Consider the following 21,820-nt stretch of genomic DNA (forward strand, 5'->3'; position numbering starts at 1 on the left):
TTAAATATTTGTTGGAAGCCGCCCAGAGTGGCTGGGAAAACCCAGCCAGATGGGTGGGGTACAAATAATAATTTATTATTATTATTATTATTATTATTATTATTATTATTATTATTATTATTATTATATACCACCACAGGGCATGCCCAATCCTTGTGTTGTTGAGGGTTTCCTCCCAGTTCTCCACCCAATTTTATTTTTCCTCCCAAAGTCTGCTGATGTCTTCCTCTTGTGTGTGAAGGAGAGGGCAGGATGTACTGACCACAACAAAACCTGCACAACAACAAGAACTATTATTATTATTATTATTAGTTTATCTCCCTCTCCCCCCCCACCTCCTGCTGTGGCAAATACTTTTATCTAATGAATTCATAGAACTGTCGAGTTGGAAGGGACCCCTGGGGGTCATCTAGTCCAACCCCCTGCAGTGCAGGAATCTCAAAGCATCCATGACAGATGTCCACCCAACCTTCTGCTTAAATACCTCTAAGGAAAGAGAGCCCACCACTTCCTAAGGGTGTCTGTTCCACTGTCAAACAGCTGTTACTTGTCGGAAAGATCCCACGTTATTTTATTTTACCCTATCCCACCTTTTCCTCCAAGGAGCTCAAGATGGCAGACTTGGCTCTCCCCCCATCCTCATTTAATCCCAACAACAACCCTGTAAGGGAGGTTAGGCTGAGGGAAACTTGTCTAAGGGCTCATCCAGTCTTCCTTCTGTGCCACGTTTCTAGGCACAGATTTCGACCTTAAAATGTCTTATCCGGGCATTTCTCACCCCTCGCACTCGGAACACAGGGTTTCCCAAACTTGGGACTCCAGCTGTTTTTTGGACAACAGCTCCCACCATCCCTTGCTAGCAGAACCCAGTAGTCAGGGATGCTGGGAATTGTAGTCCAGAAACAGCCAGAGGACCCAAGTTTGGGGGAAACTGCTCCAGCGCTTTCCCTGTGAAAACCTGCTCTTTACTGCTGAATTGGAGCAAATGCCAAGGACACGGAAAACCAAAATTCCTGTTTGTTCTGATTCAGCGTTAAAGGCTGTGTTTTTGCAGGGAAAGCACTGGGGCAAGAAAAAAAGCGAGGAGGAGTGTGCTAAAGGGTGGACTCGTGCCTAGAAAGTGCAGAGCAAAAGGTTGACAAAAGGATGCCAAAGATTCACCCTTCCCTCTGAAAAGGTTAATTTCCGCAGCCTTGGTGTCCTGCTGTCCTCAGATCAGTTTGCAGGGTTATCTCCCTGAGCTCAGAGCAGCATGCAGGGCTCGAACTTGCCCTCTCCTCTCTCCTGCCTCCCTCCTTATCCTCACTATAACCCTTCCAGTAGGTTAGGATGAGAGAGTGGCAGTGATCGCGCGGAGATGTAATGCAGGGCAAAAATAAAGCCGGACTGGAACTGCATATTTTTAGGTGGAATTTGTAGGGAAAGAGTTCTGTGTGTGTGTTTCTCTGTTTTCTATGGAGAGAGGAGCTCCCTGCCAACTCGCTTCCCTCTTCATGTTCTCGTTGAAGGTTCCGTGTCGCTGCCCGGAGTATGTCTGCCTTCCTGCTGGTACAGATTCCAGTGGAGAACCAGATCCGTCTCAGGCCTGGCGCGGAGCTTCACCTCTCTGCCAAAGCTCAGCAGGTAGATTGAATGCTTCCCGGGCTGCACCCTGAGTGGTTTATTTAATCTGGTTCCTGTATCAAGAATGCTCTTTGTGTTCCCCTTGGTGGGTGTAATAGCTTGTTTCCATCTTTGCAGGCTCTGAGTGCTCTCGATTCCATGACATCAAACAAACAGTACGCAGAATACCAGGAGCAGATCTCCCAGGCCTCCCAGTTTGTCAGGGACTCTCGCTGCTGCCTTCGCGATGGGCCGAACCTCCTGGCTATCCTCGTCAATACTTTGTACCCAGAAGTGCATTACTTGGACGCCATACGATAGCAGCAAGCAGGGGGAGGTGGCCTCATCCTGCCTCGCATTGCAATCATGGATTATCTTCAGTTTACAGTCAGCAGTGACCATTGCACAAGTAGCTGTCATTCACAGGGTTTCACTTTGTCAAAGTGGTGGAAGAGACAGAGAGAGGGCAAAGATTAGACAGACTGTTTTGAAAACCACCTGGGAGGTTTTCGTAGCTGGGCTTTAAAACCTGCACAAATCTCTCTTGCGTCTCTGCCGAGCCAAAACACTTGTCTGGCTTTTGTTTTTGTTTTAATGCAGCCTTAATGGCGTGGTTCACTGATTCAGGGCTTTGCGGGGCTCTGGTTTGATTTTCCATGGACTTTACGAAGACCTCCATGCAGGATTGTGCTTGAAGACTGTTAAGTGACTTTAGAGCTGGTGATCACCAGCTGCATTTGGAAATAATGCAGGGTTTGTTTTGCCCCAGCACTTTCTCCAACTTGATTTTGCTTTCTGTGCCTTTTCTTCTTTCTTTCTTTGTTTGACCGACTGTGAAACTCATAGGCCATTCTGGACTCACTGGTCGTTACCTAATCAGGATTTTGGACCACCTCTCTCCCCACCCCCCTGCTCTTGCTTAATTTGCCTCCATCTATTTGTCCTCAATGCTTCTGATGTGTGATAAAAATGGAACCTAGCGAGGCAAACCACCTGCATCTTTGCCCAGCCAAATTGACAGAAGCTGGATTCATTTGTTTAAGGGTTCTGGGGAAAGGGAGAGAGTCTCCCACGTCACTTCCTTATCATGTGCATAGAACAAGCTATTGCTTTCATGCGTCTTTTTATTATAAGGCAGTAAAAGGAGCAAAGAACAACACAAAAAAATTGTCGGATTTCAGTAGCACGGAGAAGGCGGCAGCGTCCTAATTACTGGAGTGTTCTTAAGAGTTTAATTAGGAAAATTATGGTTTTCTTGTAATGGTACGACGGACCATCGACGCTGGCAGGGTAGAAACCCTGCAAGGCGCCTAGGATTCCTCTCACCTGGAGCAGATACAACTCAAAAGCTGGCTACCCTACCCTTTAAACACATCATTTGAATAGATTGGATTCTTTCTGTCAATACAGCAAAGCAAGTTTGATTTCTCCCCACCCAACACCTTTTCCTTAAGCTGAAGTCCTATATGGAGTGATAAGCTTCATAGTAATCAGCTGAACGTTTACTGCTAAGTGTCCTAAGGAAGGAAGAGGTTGTGTAGCCTTTCTGGTGTGTCTGTCTGTCTTGTGAGGCTCGGATGACACTGCATAAGGGTCTGTTCAATATACAGAGTACCGCTGGGGTGTGTGTGTGTGTGTGTGCCCTTTATTTACCTGCGTGTATACGATGTGCCTCTCAAGCTGCGTCTCCCGGCTCGCTGATTTGTTCAGTTACTGTTGCTTTATTTGAGCGAGTTTGCTAAGATTGCCCCCCTTCCTTTTGAGGAAAAAATGAGACCCTGATAACCTCCGCACGCACTCTTGGTGCAACCCGCTATGCCTGGCATAGCCAATGGGGGTGCCCTGCAGATGTTGCCGAACTCTCCACCCCCATTGGCCCCAACCGGCATGGCCAGTAGCCACGGAGAATGGGAATTGTAACCCAGCATCGTCAGGGGGCCAGATGCTCAGTTCATTGCAATGGGCTGACTTGCAACAACTGTCTTTTGAGTCTCATTGAAATGCACTTGGGACGGTGAAGCTGCTAAGCTTTGGCAACAGACCTTTCGATATATCTTTATTTATTGCTGGGATTTCATTTGCTCAAATAGAGATTCCGGCAAACACTTCAGGCACGTCCTGTGCTTCTCACCCCTGCCCCCTTTTCGGGTTTAAAGAGGCTTTTCCTTTCTGAGCTCATCAGTAAAAACAAAACAAAACCCGAGAGTGCATTTCTGTTTGAATATGTACCTGCATGTTCATGCCTTTAGCTCTACTTGGCAGGCAAAGTTTCCTCTCTCCAAACTTTTCAGCGTCTCATACCGGCAAATGATATTTTAGCGTTAGCCTTCAGCTAATGATTTCTGAAACAGCAAATCCCAGAGTCCTTCCTTTCCTCACGAAATTGCCAAATTATGCCAAATAACAAGAACCTTGTGCACCGGGTTCTTCAGAACTCACATTGTGGATTGAGCTTCCAGATATAGGACAAGGCAGCTTGCCCCTATGGTGCACTGGTAATGAAAGATCACTGCTTGGGTGGGACTTCATGTTTAGAGGACCTCACAACTGGAAGAAGAATTATTAGTGCTTTTTAGAGAGAGAAGAGGAAGAAGAGAAGCCTTCCGAGATGGTTCTTTTTTACCCTCAGCTCAGAATTAATAAATTTATATTATTAAAAAAAAGGTCTGTGAAAAGGCAGAAACTATTATGTGTGCATCGGGCGTGATAGTTCTGATATGGGAGCTATTGTTTTGCCTGTGGTTTCAACAGGATGTGTGTTTATAATTGTGTCTGCAAGGACCATGTGAAATAAACAGTGAGAAACACTAGAACCATGATTGAGACTCTTATATTGGGGACAGGCTGTTTTGTCAGTTGGGGTACCAGTTGAGTGTGTGTTGATGGGGCAGTGGGGTGCTCTTCCCTTCATGAGAGGCTGGTTGGCAAAACATTTTATTACGCTTATAGTTCACCTTCCATCCAGCAAGAAAGCCAAGGCAGAAAAATCACATGATCCCTGTACTGTTGCCCATCCAGGCATTGACCAGCCCCATCAAGCTTCATCAAGATAGGGATTTTGTTTGCCTTCAGACCAGACCTCCTGAGATTGACTGGAGGACCCCCCCCCCCCACCTCACAAATTCAGGGTGGTCTGCAAAGGAAAGCACTTCAGCTGATGGGTGACGGACAGCTACGTGGCCATGCAAGTGCAAGCTTGCTGCTGTTGATGTTTATTTAATGCATCTGAAGAAGTGTGCATGCACACGAAAGCTCATACCTATGACAAACTTAGTTGGTCTCTAAGGTGCATTATTTTTATTTAATGCGTTAGGCGGCCGCGGCCCAAAAAGTTCTCTGAGTGACTTACAACATGTTTGAAAGCACATACTCTGGTTTCTCTTCAGGTCGTATACAAACCATTCACCTTTTACTAAAAGCACAAGCAGAGAGGCATCATGGTGTAAACACACTAACGCAAAACCACTTTCAATCCATTAAAAAAAACACAACAATACAAAGCAAAACAAGCCCCAACAATGCTAGCAGAAAGATTCAGCAGCACAATTTTAACAGCAACAAACAACGTCCTGGCCCATTAAGATGTTCCATCGCAAGGGAGTCGCTAGTTTTTATCCACTTCTGTAATTTTGCATCACAACATCTGTGAGTGATAATGCTCTGGGTGGGACCTCTGCTTCGCTGCATGAAACTCTGGAGTCCTGCATAGCTGAGGATCTTTTAACTCGTGCACAACATTGTTTTAGTTATTCGTGCATGAACTGCTTAATGCCCAGTTGGCTTTCTTCTGTCGGTTTCACTAGGGAAGGTTTTGACTTATGGAGTTGATCCTGCGGTTGAGGTTTTCGTATGGAGAATCTTGCATGGGTTGCCTGCCGGTGAAAAGTGTCAACAACATAAGTTCCAAGAAGCGGGAAGCAATCCATGGCGGAAAGCGACTATTTTTATTTATTTTAACAAAATTTATATAACAATCTTTTTTTTAAAACCCAAACACTTTTAGGTCGTTTACAACAAAGAAAGCCCAGCTGCTTAAAATTATCAACTCAAAATACATCTGATTTCCCCCATTTTTTTTGTCCTGTTGAGCAACCCTGTGGATTCTACTCAAAAATAAACTCCACTGAATTTAATGGACTTAACTTCTAGTTTGCAAGTTAACTCCCCAATGGAAAAAGGCAGTGAGCTTTGGCTGGATCCTGCCTGAAAGGTTTTAATTGGCGGAAGATGTTGCCATGAAAACAACCACTTTGATTCATCCAGATCAATGAATTTTAATATGGTGAAGCTTGTTTGCTACGATGCCAAGGAATTGTCTAATCCTGTGTTTCCCAAACTTGGGTCTCCAGCTGTTTTTGGACCACAAATCCCATCATCCCTCACCACTGGTCCTTCTAGCTAGGGATGGGGGGTTGTAGCTGGAGACCAAATCTTGGGAAACTGCTAGGTGAGGGACCCTGTGGCACTCTAGATGTTACTGGACTCCTCCAGTCCAATTTACTGTGGCCAGTCAACACGAATGGCGGGGAGCTGCAACTTCATGAAGGCAATAGGTTCCTCACCCCTGTTTTCAAACCACCTGTGGCAGGAGACAGGGAACTGGGGTTTACTTCTAATGCCTCGTATTGAGCTGATTTGATTTGATTTAAATTGACAAAGCTGAGTGATGGTGAATTATTTTGAGTTAAGATATTATTTGAGAATTATACGATATATTTACATAGGATCGAGGGGAAGCAGTACCAGAGTATATTAATTGAAGAACCTGAGGAGAGGGAGATAAGTGGAAGTCTACCATGGCAGGAGGAGATGTAGGGGAATAAATAAAGGTGTATGATAAAAAGGAAATTAGGAATATAGCTGATAATCATAGGTTCATTTATAGGTTAAATTTATATGTTTAAATGTATTTTGATTATTTTGATTTTGGGTATGAATGTATGTCTGAATGTCTGCTTTTTGCTTTTTGCTTGTTTGTGTTTTCTTTATGATTATGATTAAAGTAGAACCTTGGTTTACGAACACCTCAGTTTACGAATTTTCGGTTTACGAACGCCGTGGACCCATCTGGAACGGATTAATTCACTTTCCATTATTTTCAATGGGAAAGTTCGCTTCAGTTTATGAACAGACTTCCGGAACCAATTACACCCATGCTTCGGGTTAAGTACACTTCAGGTTGAGTACTCCGCGGACCCGTCTGGAACGGATTAATCCACTTTCCATTACTTTCAATGGGAAAGTTCGCTTCAGTTTATGAATGCTTCAGTTTAAGTACTCCGCGGACCGTCTGAAACAGATTAATCCACTTTCCATTACTTTCAATGGGAAAGTTTGCTTCAGTTTATGAATGCTTCAGTTTAAGTACTCCGCGGACCGTCTGGAACAGATTAATCCAATTTCCATTACTTTCAATGGGAAAGTTCGCTTCAGTTTATGAACGCTTCAGTTTATGAACAGACTTCCGGAACCAATTGTGTTCATAAACCGAGGTACCACTGTATTTATATTTGAATTTGAACGTTATTTTTTTATGTTATATTATCATTTATATATGATTTTGTATGTTATAATTTTTATATTATTGTGTGCTTGCGAATGTATTTTAATTTGAATTCTAATAAAGTTTATTTTAATTTATTTTTTAAATTTTTTAAAAAAAGGAGACAGGGAACTGGGGCAGGGCTGTAGCTCAGAAGTAGCACATCTGCCTTGCATGCAAGAAGGTCTCAGGATCAGCCCCAGGCATCTTCCCAAGTAAGCCTGGGGAGGGAGACTGGGTCTCAAACCCCAGAGAGCTGCTGCCAGGTGCGACTCATCAAATTATGTCAATTATGTCCTTAGAGCTGAGAGTTGTTGGGAAGAATGCTGTTATGTACTGAGCTGAATCCTAGAACAATAGGATTCAGAATCAGCGGGAGCTACCCAATCCAACTCCAGGTGGAAGTGAATCCGCAACCTGATTGGCCTGCTGGAGCAGCCAATCAGGCGGCTGGCAGAAGTGAATCTGCTACCTGATTGGCCTGTAGGAGCAGCCAATCAGGCTGCAGGCAGAAGTCAATCCACAATATAATTGGCCCACAGGTGTAGCCCTGAAGTAGCCAATCACGCAAGGCCCATTGTGTAAATAATGTATATAAGCAGATGGTTTGGGGAAAAGAGCCATTCATCTTCTCTTCTCCTCCTTGATGACTATGAGCTGAATAAAGAGCATGAAATTCACTCTTGACTCCGAGTATATTTCACTGGCGACGAGGATGGGATCCTGCTGAGCTGACCGCCACCACGCACTGCACCGCTGCATCGCACCGTGCATCCAGGCTTCAGCTCCAGGACCCAAGGAACCCAGAATGGCAACCGACAGCAGCTTCTCGCCATTCAAACCAGCATCAGGAGACTGGGAAGGGTACGCCGCCCGTTTCAACTTCCTCCTGCAAGCGAAAGAAGTCACCAACGATGCCATGAAGAGGGCAACATTCTTCAGCGTCTGTGGAGAGGAGACGTTTGAAATCGCCCGGGCTCTCCTTGCACCTAGAGATGTCGCTACCGTCTCTTACAAAACAATAATGGAACGGCTGAAGGAGCACTTCTCACCACAGCCCTCGGTGGTAGCTTGCCGAAATGCCTTCTACGCAAAGCGGCAAGCCCCGGGGGAAACCATAACTGGGTTTGTGACCTCCCTCCGCCAAGCCGCCCGGTTATGCAACTTCTCAGAATTGGAGAACATGCTTCGTGACCGCCTCGTCGGTGGCCTGAGGGACGAGATGTTGCAACGACGCCTCTACGCCAAAAAAGACCTCACGTTCCAGATTGCTCTGGAGGAAGCCCTGGCAACCGAAGCCGCCGAGAGGTCAACGCAAGAGGCACGACCGGCCCCGCCATCCCAACTGAGGGTCTACCACGAAGACCTCACCGACGAATCCGAATCTGACAGGGAGGAAGTACACCGAGTACAGCGGCGCACTCAAGCAGCACACACACCACAGCAGCCTCGACGAGAAGGAGGGAACTGTGCAAGTTGCGGGGAGAACCACGAGAGGAGGACCTGTCGTTTCCGCAACGCAGAGTGCAGGCAGTGCAGAAAATTGGGACACATCGCCCGGGTGTGTCGGGCTCGACTCACCCGTCGACAAGCATCAGATGACCGACCCAGGAGCCCCAGGTCACACGGCACCATGCACCAAGGCAACTCGACGGAGATCACGGACTACCAGGTATTCCAGTTGCCCCATCCCAGCACAGAGAAAATTTATATAGAGGTACAGATAGAGGGAGCCCCATGCCGCATGGAGCTGGACACGGGTTCAACTCTATCCATAATCTCGGCCCGAACATTAAGGGAACTGTGCCCTAATGGGGGTCCCAAACTAAGGCCGGCCCCATTCACCCTCCGGGACTTCCAGAAACGTAAGGTCCCTACTATGGGGGTGGGGACCTTCAGGGTGCAATATCGAGGGCGAAAGCAACAATTGGACTTGCTGGTAGTTAAGGGCCCCTACGTTAGCTTACTGGGACTGGCATGGTTTGGACCTCTGGGGCTAGCCGTTACCGGGGTGAACCGCACTAGCTTACAAGTGGACGTGGACGCCATATGCAAAGAGTTTCCAGGGGTTTTCGATGGGGCATTGGGACGATATACAGGACCCCCCATTGCCCTACAGCTAGACCCCGCTGTACGACCCATCAGGCACAAGGCCCGCTGGGTCCCGTTCGCCCTGAAACCCCGCATAGACGAGGAATTGGACCGGCTCGTGGAGCAAGGAGTGCTGGAGCCGGTGCCCAACGCCCCCTGGGAAACTCCAATTGTCACACCCGTCAAGCCTAACGGTTCGGTCCGCATCTGTGCAGACTACAAATGCACCATAAACAAGGCTCTCACGGCCCATGCATACCCAGTGCCAGTGGTCAGCCATGTCCTCGCCACCCTGGCTGGGTCAAAAATCTTTGGCAAACTGGACTTGGCCCAAGCGTATCAACAGTTGCCTGTGGACGAAGCCACAGCAGAGGCTCAGACGATTGTGACGCACAGAGGGGCATTCAGAGTTAAGCGGCTGCAATTTGGCGTTAGCGTGGCACCAGGCATATTCCAGAATCTAATGGACTCTCTCCTTAAAGGGATTCCTGGCGTCACCCCCTTCTTCGATGATGTACTGATCGCCGGGCCCACACCAGAGGAATTTGAGGACCGCCTCCGCTCCGTCCTGCACCGTTTCCAGACGGCGGGCCTCAAGGTGAAGCGGGAAAAGTGTTTACTGGGAGTGCCGCAGGTGGACTTTCTGGGATTTAAGGTGGACGCAGAAGGGGTCCATCCAACCGGTGACAAGGTACGGGCCATTTGTGAGGCCCCAGCGCCGAAGAGCAAGCCCGAACTTCAGTCATTCTTGGGACTATTGAACTTTTACCATGCCTTCCTTCCCCATAAGGCAGCGGTAGCGGAGCCCCTACACAGACTCCTAGATAAAAGGGCCCCTTGGGTGTGGGGCCAGCGACAAAGGGCCGCATTCCAGGCAGTCAAGGACTTGCTCGTCTCGAACTCGGTCTTAGCACACTTCGACGAGAGGCTGCCAGTGGTGCTGGCATGCGACGCCTCTCCCTATGGCATCGGCGCTGTCCTGGGACACCAACTCCCGGATGGAAGAGAGGTGCCGGTGGCATACTTCTCCCAGACGCTTGCTGCAGCCGAACGAAACTACTCACAGATTGACAAGGAGGGTCTGGCAATCGTGAAGGGCGTAAAAAAATTCCATGATTTCTTGTACGGGCGGCCCTTTACCATAGTGACTGACCACAAGCCGTTGCTTGGCCTGTTTGCCCCTGAGAAGCAGACCCCCCAAGTGTTGTCTCCACGTGTCCTCAGGTGGTCAATTTTCCTTGCCGGCTACCAGTATGCACTAATCCACCGCCCTGGGAAGGCGATGGGCCACGCAGACGCCCTCAGCAGGCTACCACTACCAGAAACAGGCCCCGACCCAGCGCCTGCGCAAGAGGTTATGACCCTGGAGCTGCTTCCCGACCGACCCATTCAGGCACAAGAAGTTGCGCACCATTCCACAAAAGATAGGGTCATCTCCCGGGTCCTGGACTGGGTGTGGCGAGGATGGCCCAGCAGCAGCCCCGGGCCAGAATTCGCTGGCTACACAAACCGCAAACATGAACTGTCGGCCCACAAGGGGTGCCTGTTATGGGGAAGCAGGGTTGTTGTTCCCCAGCCCCTCCGCAAAAGGGTCCTCACAGCCCTACACGAGACACACCCAGGGGTAGTGAGGATGAAGGCACTTGCCAGGAGTTATGTGTGGTGGCCGGGGATTGACAGAGAGATAGAGGCCTGGGTCCAACACTGCCAGACCTGCCAAGAATCCCGCCCGGATCCCCCAAGGGCCCCAGTCCAGCCCTGGGAGTCCGCCCGACATCCATGGTCACGCTTGCACGTGGACTTCGCTGGCCCCTTCCAGGGAAAAACATTCTTCATAGTGGTGGATTCCTACACCAAATGGCTGGAGGTCGCACTGGTACCATCCACTTCTACGGCGGCAGCCATCCGGGTACTCCGTAAGCTGTTTGCGACCCACGGGCTCCCTGACACCCTCGTCTCGGACAATGGAACCGCATTCACGTCAGAGGAGTTCCAGACCTTCACAGCGCAGAACGCCATCCGCCACATCCGCTCAGCACCATTCCACCCTGCCACCAATGGCCAAGCGGAGCGCATGGTGCGGACCACCAAGGACAGCCTCCGCCGCATGACACAAGGGGACTGGGAATACCGCCTTGCCGCATTTCTTCTAGCACAGCACAGCACCCCAAGCACAACGACGGGCCGGAGCCCAGCTGAATTACTAATGGGCCGGCGCCTTGCAACTAGACTGGACCGACTTCACCCCGACAGAGCTCAGGATGAGGTAGTGGTGGGGAAAGGCAGGAACCCCCGGACATTTGTGGCCCAGGACCCAGTGTATGCAAAGAATTTTGGGGCAGGCCCAGCATGGGTACCCGCCACAGTCACCAAGGTGACCGGTCCCGTGTCGTACGAGGTACTAACGGAAGGGGGGCAATGTTGGCGCCGCCACTGTGACCAGCTACGGCGACGATTCCCAGGAGGAACCCGGGAGGAGAGCGGGACAGAAGGGTCCCAAGGGGACAGCAGGGCAGTGAGGCCTGTAGAGCGAGAGGGGTGGGCAGGGGAAGCAGAAGCAGTAGGCACAGAGGGGCGCCCCGAGGCTGGAAGGGCACCGGAACCAGAGCTACAACCTAGTGGTTCAGTGGCGCCAGACCAGACAGCCCTGGCACAGCCAGCAGCCTCGGAACACGAGCCAGAACCAGAACCCCTGACCAAGGAACACCCCAGGCCACAACGCACACGGAGGCGGCCAGCAGACCTTGGGGACTACGAATGCAACTTCCCGCGCAGGACTGGAACTTAGAGGGGAGGGGTGTTATGTACTGAGCTGAATCCTAGAACAATAGGATTCAGAATCAGCGGGAGCTACCCAATCCAACTCCAGGTGGAAGTGAATCCGCAACCTGATTGGCCTGCTGGAGCAGCCAATCAGGCGGCTGGCAGAAGTGAATCTGCTACCTGATTGGCCTGTAGGAGCAGCCAATCAGGCTGCAGGCAGAAGTCAATCCACAATATAATTGGCCCACAGGTGTAGCCCTGAAGTAGCCAATCACGCAAGGCCCATTGTGTAAATAATGTATATAAGCAGATGGTTTGGGGAAAAGAGCCATTCATCTTCTCTTCTCCTCCTTGATGACTATGAGCTGAATAAAGAGCATGAAATTCACTCTTGACTCCGAGTATATTTCAAATGCTCTCCTCAATTTCATCTCCTGCAAACAGGTTTGGGCAAAGTTCTGTTTCTAAATTCCACAAAACCTGGGTTTCCGCAGCAGAAACGAAGAAGCCTTACGGGGAACAAAGGGATGCGTCTCTCATTGTTCTCAAAGGCCCTCTGTCTGCCATCTTGTGTAGTGGCGACTGCTACCCTCTTTTTTAAAAAATAAATAAATGGGTGTGTTTGTGTGCTCATGCCAGACAATGAAGGGAAAAAAACAAAAGACACTGTTTGAAAGTGGGCACCTCAAAATGTAGGCCAGCAGTTGGCCAAGGGCAGAGATGGGGAAGAGCGCTTCTGCTCTCAGGTCCTGCTTGTGGTCTTGGTCGGATTACGGTGAGAACAGGTGCTGACCTTGATGGGCTACTCGGCTACTGAAGCAGGGCTGTTCTTATGTTCTTATAATTTCAATCTAAATTAAGAACGTCGGAGGGAAACTGCTAAGTCATGCTGAAAACCACTGACTCTTCTCTGCCCAGATTCTAAAATATTCTGCACTTTGAAGTTGGGCAGAAACAAAGTGAAAGGTGATGTGTCTGCTAATGGTTCAGAAATGATTCTCTCTCTCTCTCTCTCTCTCTCTCTCTCTCTCTCTCTCTCTCTCTCTCTCTCTCTCTCTCTCTCTCTCTCTCTCTCTCTCTCTCATGTGTGTTTTATTTACAGGTAGGTAGCCGTGTTGGTCTGATGTAGTCGAAACAAAATAATAAAATTCCTTCCAGCAGCACCTTAAAGACCAACTAAGTTTGTCATTGGTATGAGCTTTTGGTATGAGCTTTCTGTACATGCACACTTCTTCAGATACACTGAAACAGAAGTCACCAGATGCTTATATACCAGGCACCTCCAAACTTCGGCCCTCCAGATGTTTCGACCTACAACTCCCATGACCCCTAGCTAACAGGACCAGTGGTCCGGGATGATGGGAATTGTAGTCCAAAACATCTGGAGGGCTGTAGTTTGGGGATGCCTGTTATATATAGTGAGAGGGTGGGGAGGGGTATTACTCCCTCCTTGTGGTGGGAGTGGTGGGAGTCAATCACCCACTCCCACCACAAGGAGGGAGTAATACCCCTCCCCACCCTCTCACATCTGGTGACTTTTCTTTCAGTGTATCTGAAGAAGTGTGCATGCACACAAAAGCTCATACCAATGACAAACTTAGTTGGTCTCTAAGGTGCTGCTGGAAGGAATTTTTTTATTTTGTTTCGTCTGTGTGTTTCTCATACCTGCCAAGTTGCTGTCAGAGAAATAAGGGACCGGGCCGGAAATAGCAGACCGGAAGTAGTGCTGCAGCCATTTTGGAACTGGGCAGAGCAGCATCAAAAGTCGCTTCTGAGCATGCTGCGCCCAGTTCCAAAATGGCCGTCGCGCCAGAATAAACCAGGGAAAAACAAAAAAATCGTTTTTTCAGCTAGGAACAGCTGGAAAAATGGGGATTTCCCGGGGAAAATGGGAGACTTGGCAGCTATGGTGTTTCTGTGTGTGTGTGTGTGTGCTTTTGTTGATGGGTGGAATGAATGAGAGTGGAATGTCCTAATTTGGCATAATTCCTTCCTTGCCAGGAAAAATAATGACCACGAAGCATGTGATGGGAAAGCCCTTCTTTGCCAGACACTGCCAGTCACAGTGGGCAGTATTGGGCTAGATGCTCAAATGGTCTGTCTGACCTATTTATAAGGCAGCGTCTTCTATTCCACGGATCTTTGCCCTGCTCTCCCACCCTGTGTCCATGTCCTGCAGTAGTTCCTCATGACAAAAACTCGTTTAAAAAACCGCTCATGGTGTTTAGTGGCTATTCATGCACTTCAGAGAGTTGGGCTGAGATTCCACTTCTACTGTAGGTTTTGCCGGATAATAAATGAACGTGAAAGACCTATCAGAGCACCGTACAGTTTTGTATGCCAGCTGGTGGGAGGCAGAGGGAGCAGGTGGTATGTCGCAGCGCTCTGTCAACTAAGAACAAGCCTGCATGTGGAAATCCAGTGTATCAGGAAGGCCAGCATATTGGGAATTGGCACAATGGCCCAAGCAAGCCCATGAAACCCTTCGTCTAGCTCAGGCTTCCCCAAACTTCGCCCTCCAGATGTTTTTGGCCTACAACTTCCATGATCCCTAGCTAGCAGGACCAATGGTCAGGGATGATGGGACTTGTAGTCCCAATGCATCTGGAGGGCCGAGTTTGCTTCTGGCACCCTCCCAGACCTGCCGACCCAATTTGAAGCTGAGATGGAAGAATTTCTTACCGTGATAGGCTGGTTGGAGCCATCAAGCTGTCTGTGATTTGATGCAAGAGACAAAAAATAAAGAGAAAGGTGTTATCAGTTTTCTTTCTGCATTGTTTTGTAATTTTCAAGTGAGCAAATACTGGAGAGCCAGCAAAAGCCCAAGTCCTTGATAGACCAAAACCTGGTTCTTACGGAAACAACGGACCTGTGTCTGGGCCATAGTGGGGGTCGGCAGATTGAATGCTCCTCTGCACAAAGGTTCTCTGCATGTAGAAAACTAGATGTCAGGATGAGGGTCCCCCCCCCTTTGTAGCCTAGTCTTCTTGACACGCTAGTTGTCCATGCACAGGGATAGTGTCACGGTCTGGACGGTGGGAGGTAGCAGGCCCGCCTGAGGACGTCAGGACCGGGGGCAAGATGGTGGTGTGGAAGCAGGAATGGGGTCCGGATGGTGCAGGGCTGAGAGTCCAGCAGGGGTCCGGATGGTGCAGGGCTGAGAGTCCAGCAGCAGGCAGTCGCAGGGTCAAGGAACCGAAGGTTGGGAAGCAGGGCGTCACGGAGGCGAGGGCCCGAGGGTCAAGGAGTAAGGCGGAGGGGAAGGTCTGGGAGTTGAGCAAGGCGTCGGCAAGGCGAAGGTCCAATGGTCGAGGAGCAAGGCGCCGGCAAGGTGAAGGTCCAAGGGTCGAGGAGCAAGGCGAAGGATCAAGGAACAGGAGGCCAGATGCAACAAGGCAGGGGTTGCGTTGCTGTGGCCAAGAGCTGAAGGGAAATGCTGAGCTTTTATCCCTCCCAGCTCTTGCCACCAGGTGCAGTGAGTTATCAAGTGGCCTCACCTGAGTGGCCACTCCTTGCTTCTCCAGCACAAGCTGAGGCAGACCCCAGTCCTGCAAAGCACTACAGGCCCCAGAGCCTGACTCCTGCCCATACTCCTGACAGATAGCTTCACCATTGAGGAGCTCAGTGTTCCTTTGTATAACGCAACCTTCCCCCAACATGGTACACTCCACCTGGTGTTGGACTCTCCAGCACCCATTGCCTCTGACCATTAGCTGTGCTGGCTGAGGCTGATGGGAAATGGAGTCCCACAAGGTCTGGAATTCACATCCTGCAGGCTGCTTCTGCAACTCCACTTGCAACAAATATTTTCTGCATGTTGAATTTTAGACCATAAACTCCTCAGGACAAGGGCTTGACCTTCTGTACGCTACATCTGGGTTTTTCCAAACTTGGGTCTCCAGCGGTTTTGGGACTACAATTCCCACCATCCCTCTGGTCCTACTTGCCTGGTCCTACTAACAACATCTGGAGATCCAAGTTTGTGAAACACTGTTCTAAAGCATTGGTCTTCAGCCGGCCTGATTTAAATGGGTCATAACAGCAACAGCACACATCTTTTGAATATAGAGCATTTTTTAAAAAAAGAAAAGAAATGGGGCCTAAATGCATGTATGGGTTAAAAGTGATCAATATGATCAAGTTGATGACATAAAGCACCATGCATGCTGATGGTGCAAATATATAAAAACCAATTGCTAACCTGCAAAACTGGAATGTGAAACCAAATCCAGATTTTCATCCCCTTTGGTTTCTCAATGAACACCGCTGCTGTTTCTGCTACTATTGCTTTGTTTAATTAGGAAGCATCTCTGAGTGATTGACGACGCAACAGAAACGTGCACCTACCTCTCTTCCAGAAAGCGCCAAACCCCAGTATTGCCACCAGCGCCAGCATCTTAATCCCCAAGGCGGCAAACAAAAGGACCAGGACCCAGGAGCTGCCCCCAGCTCTGAATTTGTAGAAGTATACAGCCCCCTCTGCTCTTCCCAGGCTGTTAACAGCTGTGCAGGTGTATTTCCCATCGTGCGTCAGGCGCTGAAGCTCCTTGGTTATCTGGTGGGCCGTAGTTGAAGCCGAGGTGATGTTGTCGGAGGGAGGACCAGCCCATGTCAGGGTGGGCAGAGGCTCTCCTTCGGCTGTGCACTTTGCATGGAAAGCGTGGTCCTGGCTGGTCTGGACGGAGATGTTAACGATCCTGGGGGGAGCTGCAGAAAGTCCCAAAATATGAACACAATGCAAAAACAGCGGTACCTTGATTTAAGAGCAGCTTAGTTTATGAACAACTTGGAATAAGAATGCTGCAAACCCGGAAGGAGGTTGTCGAGGTACCACTGTACTTTCCATGGGAAAGCACACCTTGGTTTAAGAACACTTTGGTTTAAGATCGGACTTCTGGAACGGATTAAGTTCGTAAACCAAGGTACCACTGTACAGTGGTATCTCGGTTTATGAACACAATTGGTTCCGGAAGTCTGTTCATAAACTGAAGCGTTCATAAACTGAAGCAAACTTTCCCATTGAAAGTAATGGAAAGTGGATTAATCTGTTCCAGACGGGTCCGCGGAGTACTCAACCTGAAGCGTACTTAACCCGAAGCATGGGTGTAATTGGTTCCGGAAGTCTGTTCATAAACTGAAGCGTTCATAAACTGAAGCGAACTTTCCCATTGAAAGTAATGGAAAGTGGATTAATCCGTTCCAGAGGGGTCCGCGGAGTGCTTAAACTGAAATGTTCATAAACTGAAGCATGGGTGTAATTGGTTCCGGAAGTCTGTTCATAAACTGAAGCGTTCATAAACTGAAGCGAACTTTCCCATTGAAAGTAATGGAAAGTGAATTAATCCGTTCCAGATGGGTCCGTGGCGTTCGTAAACTGAAAATTCGTAAACCGAGGTGTTCATAAACCGAGGTTCCACTGTATATGCATGTGTGTGTGTGTGTGTGTGTGTGTGTGTGTGTGCACATTCTCCCCCAGTGAACTCAAAACCCCTTCCTGTTAGGCCCCTTTTAAATTATGCACAGTCCCAGTATGCATATGGGGAAACTAATCTGGTACACTGTCTTTTGTATTGCCCATTGTATGATACTCCCACAGTTAAGTTTATCTCCCCTTTTCAGATCACCTTAGAAGGTCAACCAGATGATTTGAAAATTGAATGGTTGTTGGCAGATGCTGATAAGGGCATCAGCTCTAGGGCAGCACCATTTTCACCAGCGGCAAGAAAGATAAGGACAAGCTTTCTGGATAGCGTAAGTTAAGGTTACCATATATTTTTCAATGAATCCAGGGACACTTTTCAACTTCATAAGGAATGATAGGATTTTGTCAGGGGGCTGATTTGTAAATCCAGGGACTGTCCCCGGGAAACGGGGACGTCTGGTAACCTTAGCGTGAGTGCCAAACCCTAGGGATGCTGACCAGAAGGAACATTTCTAAATTTGTGACGTATAAGTGTTCTGGTCTGGTGCATGCAATGTCTTTTGCTTTGTAGCTGTGTGGTTTGCACTCATACTGCACTGTGATGGCCATTGGCTATAAACAATAAAATTTATTGATTTGATTTGATTTGATATGATATGGGACAACCATGCTTTTTCACCTTCTCCTCTACACTCCATCATTTAGGATTTACCATCCTGCCTTTCACTCAGTTTGGGATCTGCCCTGCTTACCACAAAGCAGGACAGCCGCTGCCAAGGCTGCTTCTTTCACATTGCCTTCCTCCCGTGCCCCAAAATGGGCAGGTGAATGGGCAGAGGCAGGATGTTGAACAGGAACAGAGGCAATAGACTATGGACGCCCCTCCTGGGTGTACACCTCTCTCAGTGCCAACCTTCCACACTGGTCATCCATTTCCAGCTCTGCCCCCTTCCCTCTTTATTGGATCTGAAGTTCCTCTCACCTATGAGGTGGAGCCTGATTCCCATCCTGCTCTCATACTTGTCGTGGAAATCCCCGGAGAACTCGACTCGGCAGAAGTATCTGTTCTTGTCATTCCACGTCAGGCTGTTGATCTGGAGCGAGAGGTTGTTCTGCCTTGGGTTCCCCAAGAGCTTGTATCTGCCTTCTGAGCCGACGGTGGTTTTGCAGGGGTCGCTCAAGCTGTGGGAAACGCACTTGAAAACAATGGCCCCGTTGAAAGGCTCTTTGACCCGCCAAATGGCTGTCAGGGTCTGGTCGTTGGTGTTCTGTGGGTGTGTGAATGTGCAGGGCAAGGCAACTGCCTTGCCAATTTCACCCGTTACCTCTGACGGGATGTGCATGGACCAGCCTTTGGAAGAAACACCTGGAAGGGAAAGCATCAATGATCTTTAGTTAACCAAGAACCGGTTCCTACCCAAACTCAGCTATATTTTTCAGTGCACACCTGAGAGTGGAATGTGAGAATGTGACAAAATAAGTGTTTGAAAAGGGATTATCCTGTAGAGAAGGACAATAGTTCCCATCTACATGGCAGGCAGAGTTCAGGGCAAGGCTCAAATTACAGAGTAGGGTCGAGTCAGAGCATAACAGAATCAGAGAATTGTAGAGTGGCTGGCTCCTTTAGCTGGTATTTTTTTTAAGGAAGGTACAATAAACATGGTTTATCAGAAATTGGGGGAGGAGAGTGTGGTGTTGGGACTTGTGGGTTGTTTTTTTAAAAAAGCTAGGATATTCACAAGCTTTGTGCAGTTGCATGGATCCCCATTGCTTTCACTTCTCAGCTCCCTTTGAGTGTGCAAGGAATCAAACCCAGAAGCTGCAGTCAGCTAGGGCTCCCCATTATGTGAAAACCGAGAAACCATGGTTAAGGGTTTCCAAACAAGTGAGGCTATGAAGCCACGGTACAAAATGGATTGTGTGGATGCTGCTGCGTTCTGTCTAAGGCAGAGTAACAGCATATGAAAAACGCTGCTGGGGCAAGCCAAAGACCCACCACAGTCCATCATTCTGTTGCCACAGTGACCAGCCAGATGCCTGCAGGAAGTCTGCACGGAGGACCTAATCCTAACAACACGCCCGCCCCACCTGTGATTCCCAGCAGCTTGTATTCAGAGGCAGCCCTGCTTCAACCGGAAGAACATAGTCAACAGGACCAGCAGCCGCTGATAGAGCTCCATTGGCTACCAATCAGTTTTTGACCCAAGACCTGCAACGTCTTGGGTTTTGCCCTCCAATCTGTCCCATAGGGAATTGGGCAATTCCAAGAACAACATAAGGACGAGAGGGGGAAAGTCTCCCCTAAGCAAAACTCACCTTTCTTAAGAAAGCAAAGCAGACATGCGAGCAAGAAGCTAGTGCCTTCCATCTCCTGGGCTGCTCCACTGTGAACCTTGTTTGCTGATCTGTTCAGATCCACTCTTTGTTTGCTGTTGGGTAAAATGCTGAAGCAGTGGTTCCACTTTGCAGAATGAATGTGACTGGACTTCCTTTATCCTGGAAAATGTGAGTTCACATGGCTGGCCAGCTGATGAGTATAAAAGCCATAGCAAGAAAGAAGCCATTGGGTTCTTCTTCTCCCTACACTGCCCCCCCAACCATTTAACCAGGGTGAAGGCAAGGGCTGATATGACTTGGGTTTAACTAGTGCTGTGCTGAAAATGTCTCCCTGTAAAAAATCAAACTCTTCAATGAGAAAATTAATGAGAAACTACATTGCATACACGGGGAGAGAAAATTTAGGTGAAATTCTTATGATCCTTGGGTGCAGAGATTATTATTATTATTTTAAATCATGCATGCTTTATTGCTGAGGCCGAGGGGTGTTTGTGGGTGCCCTTTCTTCCATTCTACAAATTGCCTGCACTCTGCAGCCTTCCTGGGTGCCTACACTCCAGAGTAAAGCCCATGGGAAGACATCATGAAGATCCCTCCACCTGGACTCTTTCAGATCAGGAAACATGGGCAGACAAGGGGGCTGCAAAGTGCTAGAGAAATGTTTAATAATAATAATAATAATAATAATAATAATAATAATAATAATAATTTTTTATTATTTATACCCCGTCCATCTGGCTGGGCTTCCCCTGCCACTCTGAGCGGCTTCCAACAAACATTAAAATACATCAAATATCACAGGTTAAAAACTTCCCTAAACAAGGCTGCCTTTAGGTATTTTCTAAATGTCAGGTAGTTGTTTATCTCCCTGCCCTCTGATGCGAGGGTGTTCCACAGGGTGGGTGCCACTACTGAGAAGGCCCTCTGCCTGGTTCTCTGTAGCTTTGCTTCTCGCAGTGAGGGAACTGCCAGAAGGCCCTCGGTGCTGGACCTCAGTGTCCGGGCAGAATGATGGGGGTGGAGACTAGAATGGGGGTTTACTAGAACGGAAAACACATGCATCATTCTTGGCTGCTTTGCATAACATTGTACACTTCTATCATATCTATGTGATGTTGGTGGTGGACTGCCCTGTTCTCCTTGGAGTAAGGGTGAGACGGAAAGGGGAATGAATGCATAATAAAAGCAGCAAGAGCAAATTTAATCCACACATTAGACTGATTGGGTTTCTACATACCAGATGCTTAGAAGAAAGCGTCAAAGGTGAGAATCAGGCAGCAACAATTCAGCCATCCTAAAGTGCCACAGTAAGTGTTCTAATGTGCTTTGGGAAGCTTTGGTCGTGGCATTGCAGTCTCCTTGCAATCTCTTATCTGTTCCTCTTCTGATACAGTCCTTTGGCCCCTTAAAAGGAGTGAGTATGGTTATCTTGATGCACCAGCCCTCTTAATGGGCATGTGGTTTTCTGGTCCTCCTGTGTCTCTCCCTCCACGAAGGCAGTGCAACACAATTGTGGTGCTAAGAAGCGAGCTTTTTGCCACAAGAGGGCAGTGGGGCTTGAAGGAGATGCCGTGAACTTGAGTAGGACTTCCCCCCAATAAAACGGCCTTGCCAGGTGGTGGTGAGGGGAAATATAGGCAAAACAAGGAGCCCAAGGCATTCTGCAGCTCCTTCTGCCAGGTTTTATGTGAAATCGAAGAAGCTTATCTGGCTCTAAGTAGAGTGACTTCTGGAGCAAAAAGAAAGTGGAACCTTACAGGATCAGGCCAAAGGCCCATCGGGTCCAGCAGTCTGTTCTCACAGTGGCCAGCCAGATAGTTATGGAAAGCAGCTGGCATTCAGGGGCAGACTGACAGTGGCCAGAGAATATTGCCATAATGGCAAGTAGTGGCTGATAGCCTTATCCACAATGAATTTCTCTAATCCTCTTTTAAAGCCATCCAGTATGTATAACTGGAAGGATGAGACTCACCTGCTCCATTGGGTCAATGGCCCATCTAGTCCAGCATCCTGTTCTCACAGTGGTCAACCAGGAAACCTACAAGCAGGATCCAACCACAAGA

The 21,820-nt window shown here is 48.5% G+C and overlaps 2 protein-coding genes across 2 annotated transcripts in view; one reads left to right on the forward strand and one right to left on the reverse strand.

The window, feature by feature from the left end:
* Positions 1-4,415, forward strand: part of EPG5 (ectopic P-granules 5 autophagy tethering factor) — a 63,287-nt gene extending 58,872 nt beyond the window's left edge. Inside the window, exons 43-44 of the mRNA XM_060280379.2 lie at positions 1,509-1,623; positions 1,741-4,415. Coding sequence (XP_060136362.1) covers positions 1,509-1,623; positions 1,741-1,923 — 298 coding nt within the window. The 3' untranslated portion in view covers positions 1,924-4,415. The remainder of the gene's footprint in view (positions 1-1,508; positions 1,624-1,740) is intronic.
* Positions 4,416-4,878: 463 nt separating this feature from the next.
* SIGLEC15 (sialic acid binding Ig like lectin 15) lies at positions 4,879-20,007 on the reverse strand. Its single transcript, XM_035100525.3, has 5 exons — positions 19,737-20,007; positions 18,403-18,786; positions 16,346-16,705; positions 14,681-14,711; positions 4,879-5,474 (listed from the first exon to the last, which is right to left on the reverse strand). Exons 1-5 carry the CDS (start codon positions 19,786-19,788, stop codon positions 5,402-5,404), a joined length of 900 nt encoding a protein of 299 aa, XP_034956416.1. The 5' UTR covers positions 19,789-20,007; the 3' UTR covers positions 4,879-5,401.
* Between the last annotated feature and the right edge of the window lie 1,813 nt (positions 20,008-21,820).

This window comes from Zootoca vivipara, chromosome 10, assembly GCF_965207765.1.
Source record: "Zootoca vivipara chromosome 10, rZooViv2.hap1.1, whole genome shotgun sequence".
Lineage (NCBI taxonomy): Eukaryota > Metazoa > Chordata > Lepidosauria > Squamata > Lacertidae > Zootoca > Zootoca vivipara.

Excerpts from the sequence above, each read along its gene's own strand:
- SIGLEC15 (XM_035100525.3), bottom strand. The coding sequence starts at position 19,788 with ATGGAAGGCACTAGCTTCTTGCTCGCATGTCTGCTTTGCTTTCTTAAG. Across the intron at positions 16,706-18,402 it reads AATCAGGCTCCACCTCATAG|CTCCCCCCAGGATCGTTAAC; the intron begins GTGAGAGGAACT and ends GACTTTCTGCAG. Across the intron at positions 5,475-14,680 it reads GCTCCAACCAGCCTATCACG|GCAACCCATGCAAGATTCTC; the intron begins GTAAGAAATTCT and ends TTTCACCGGCAG.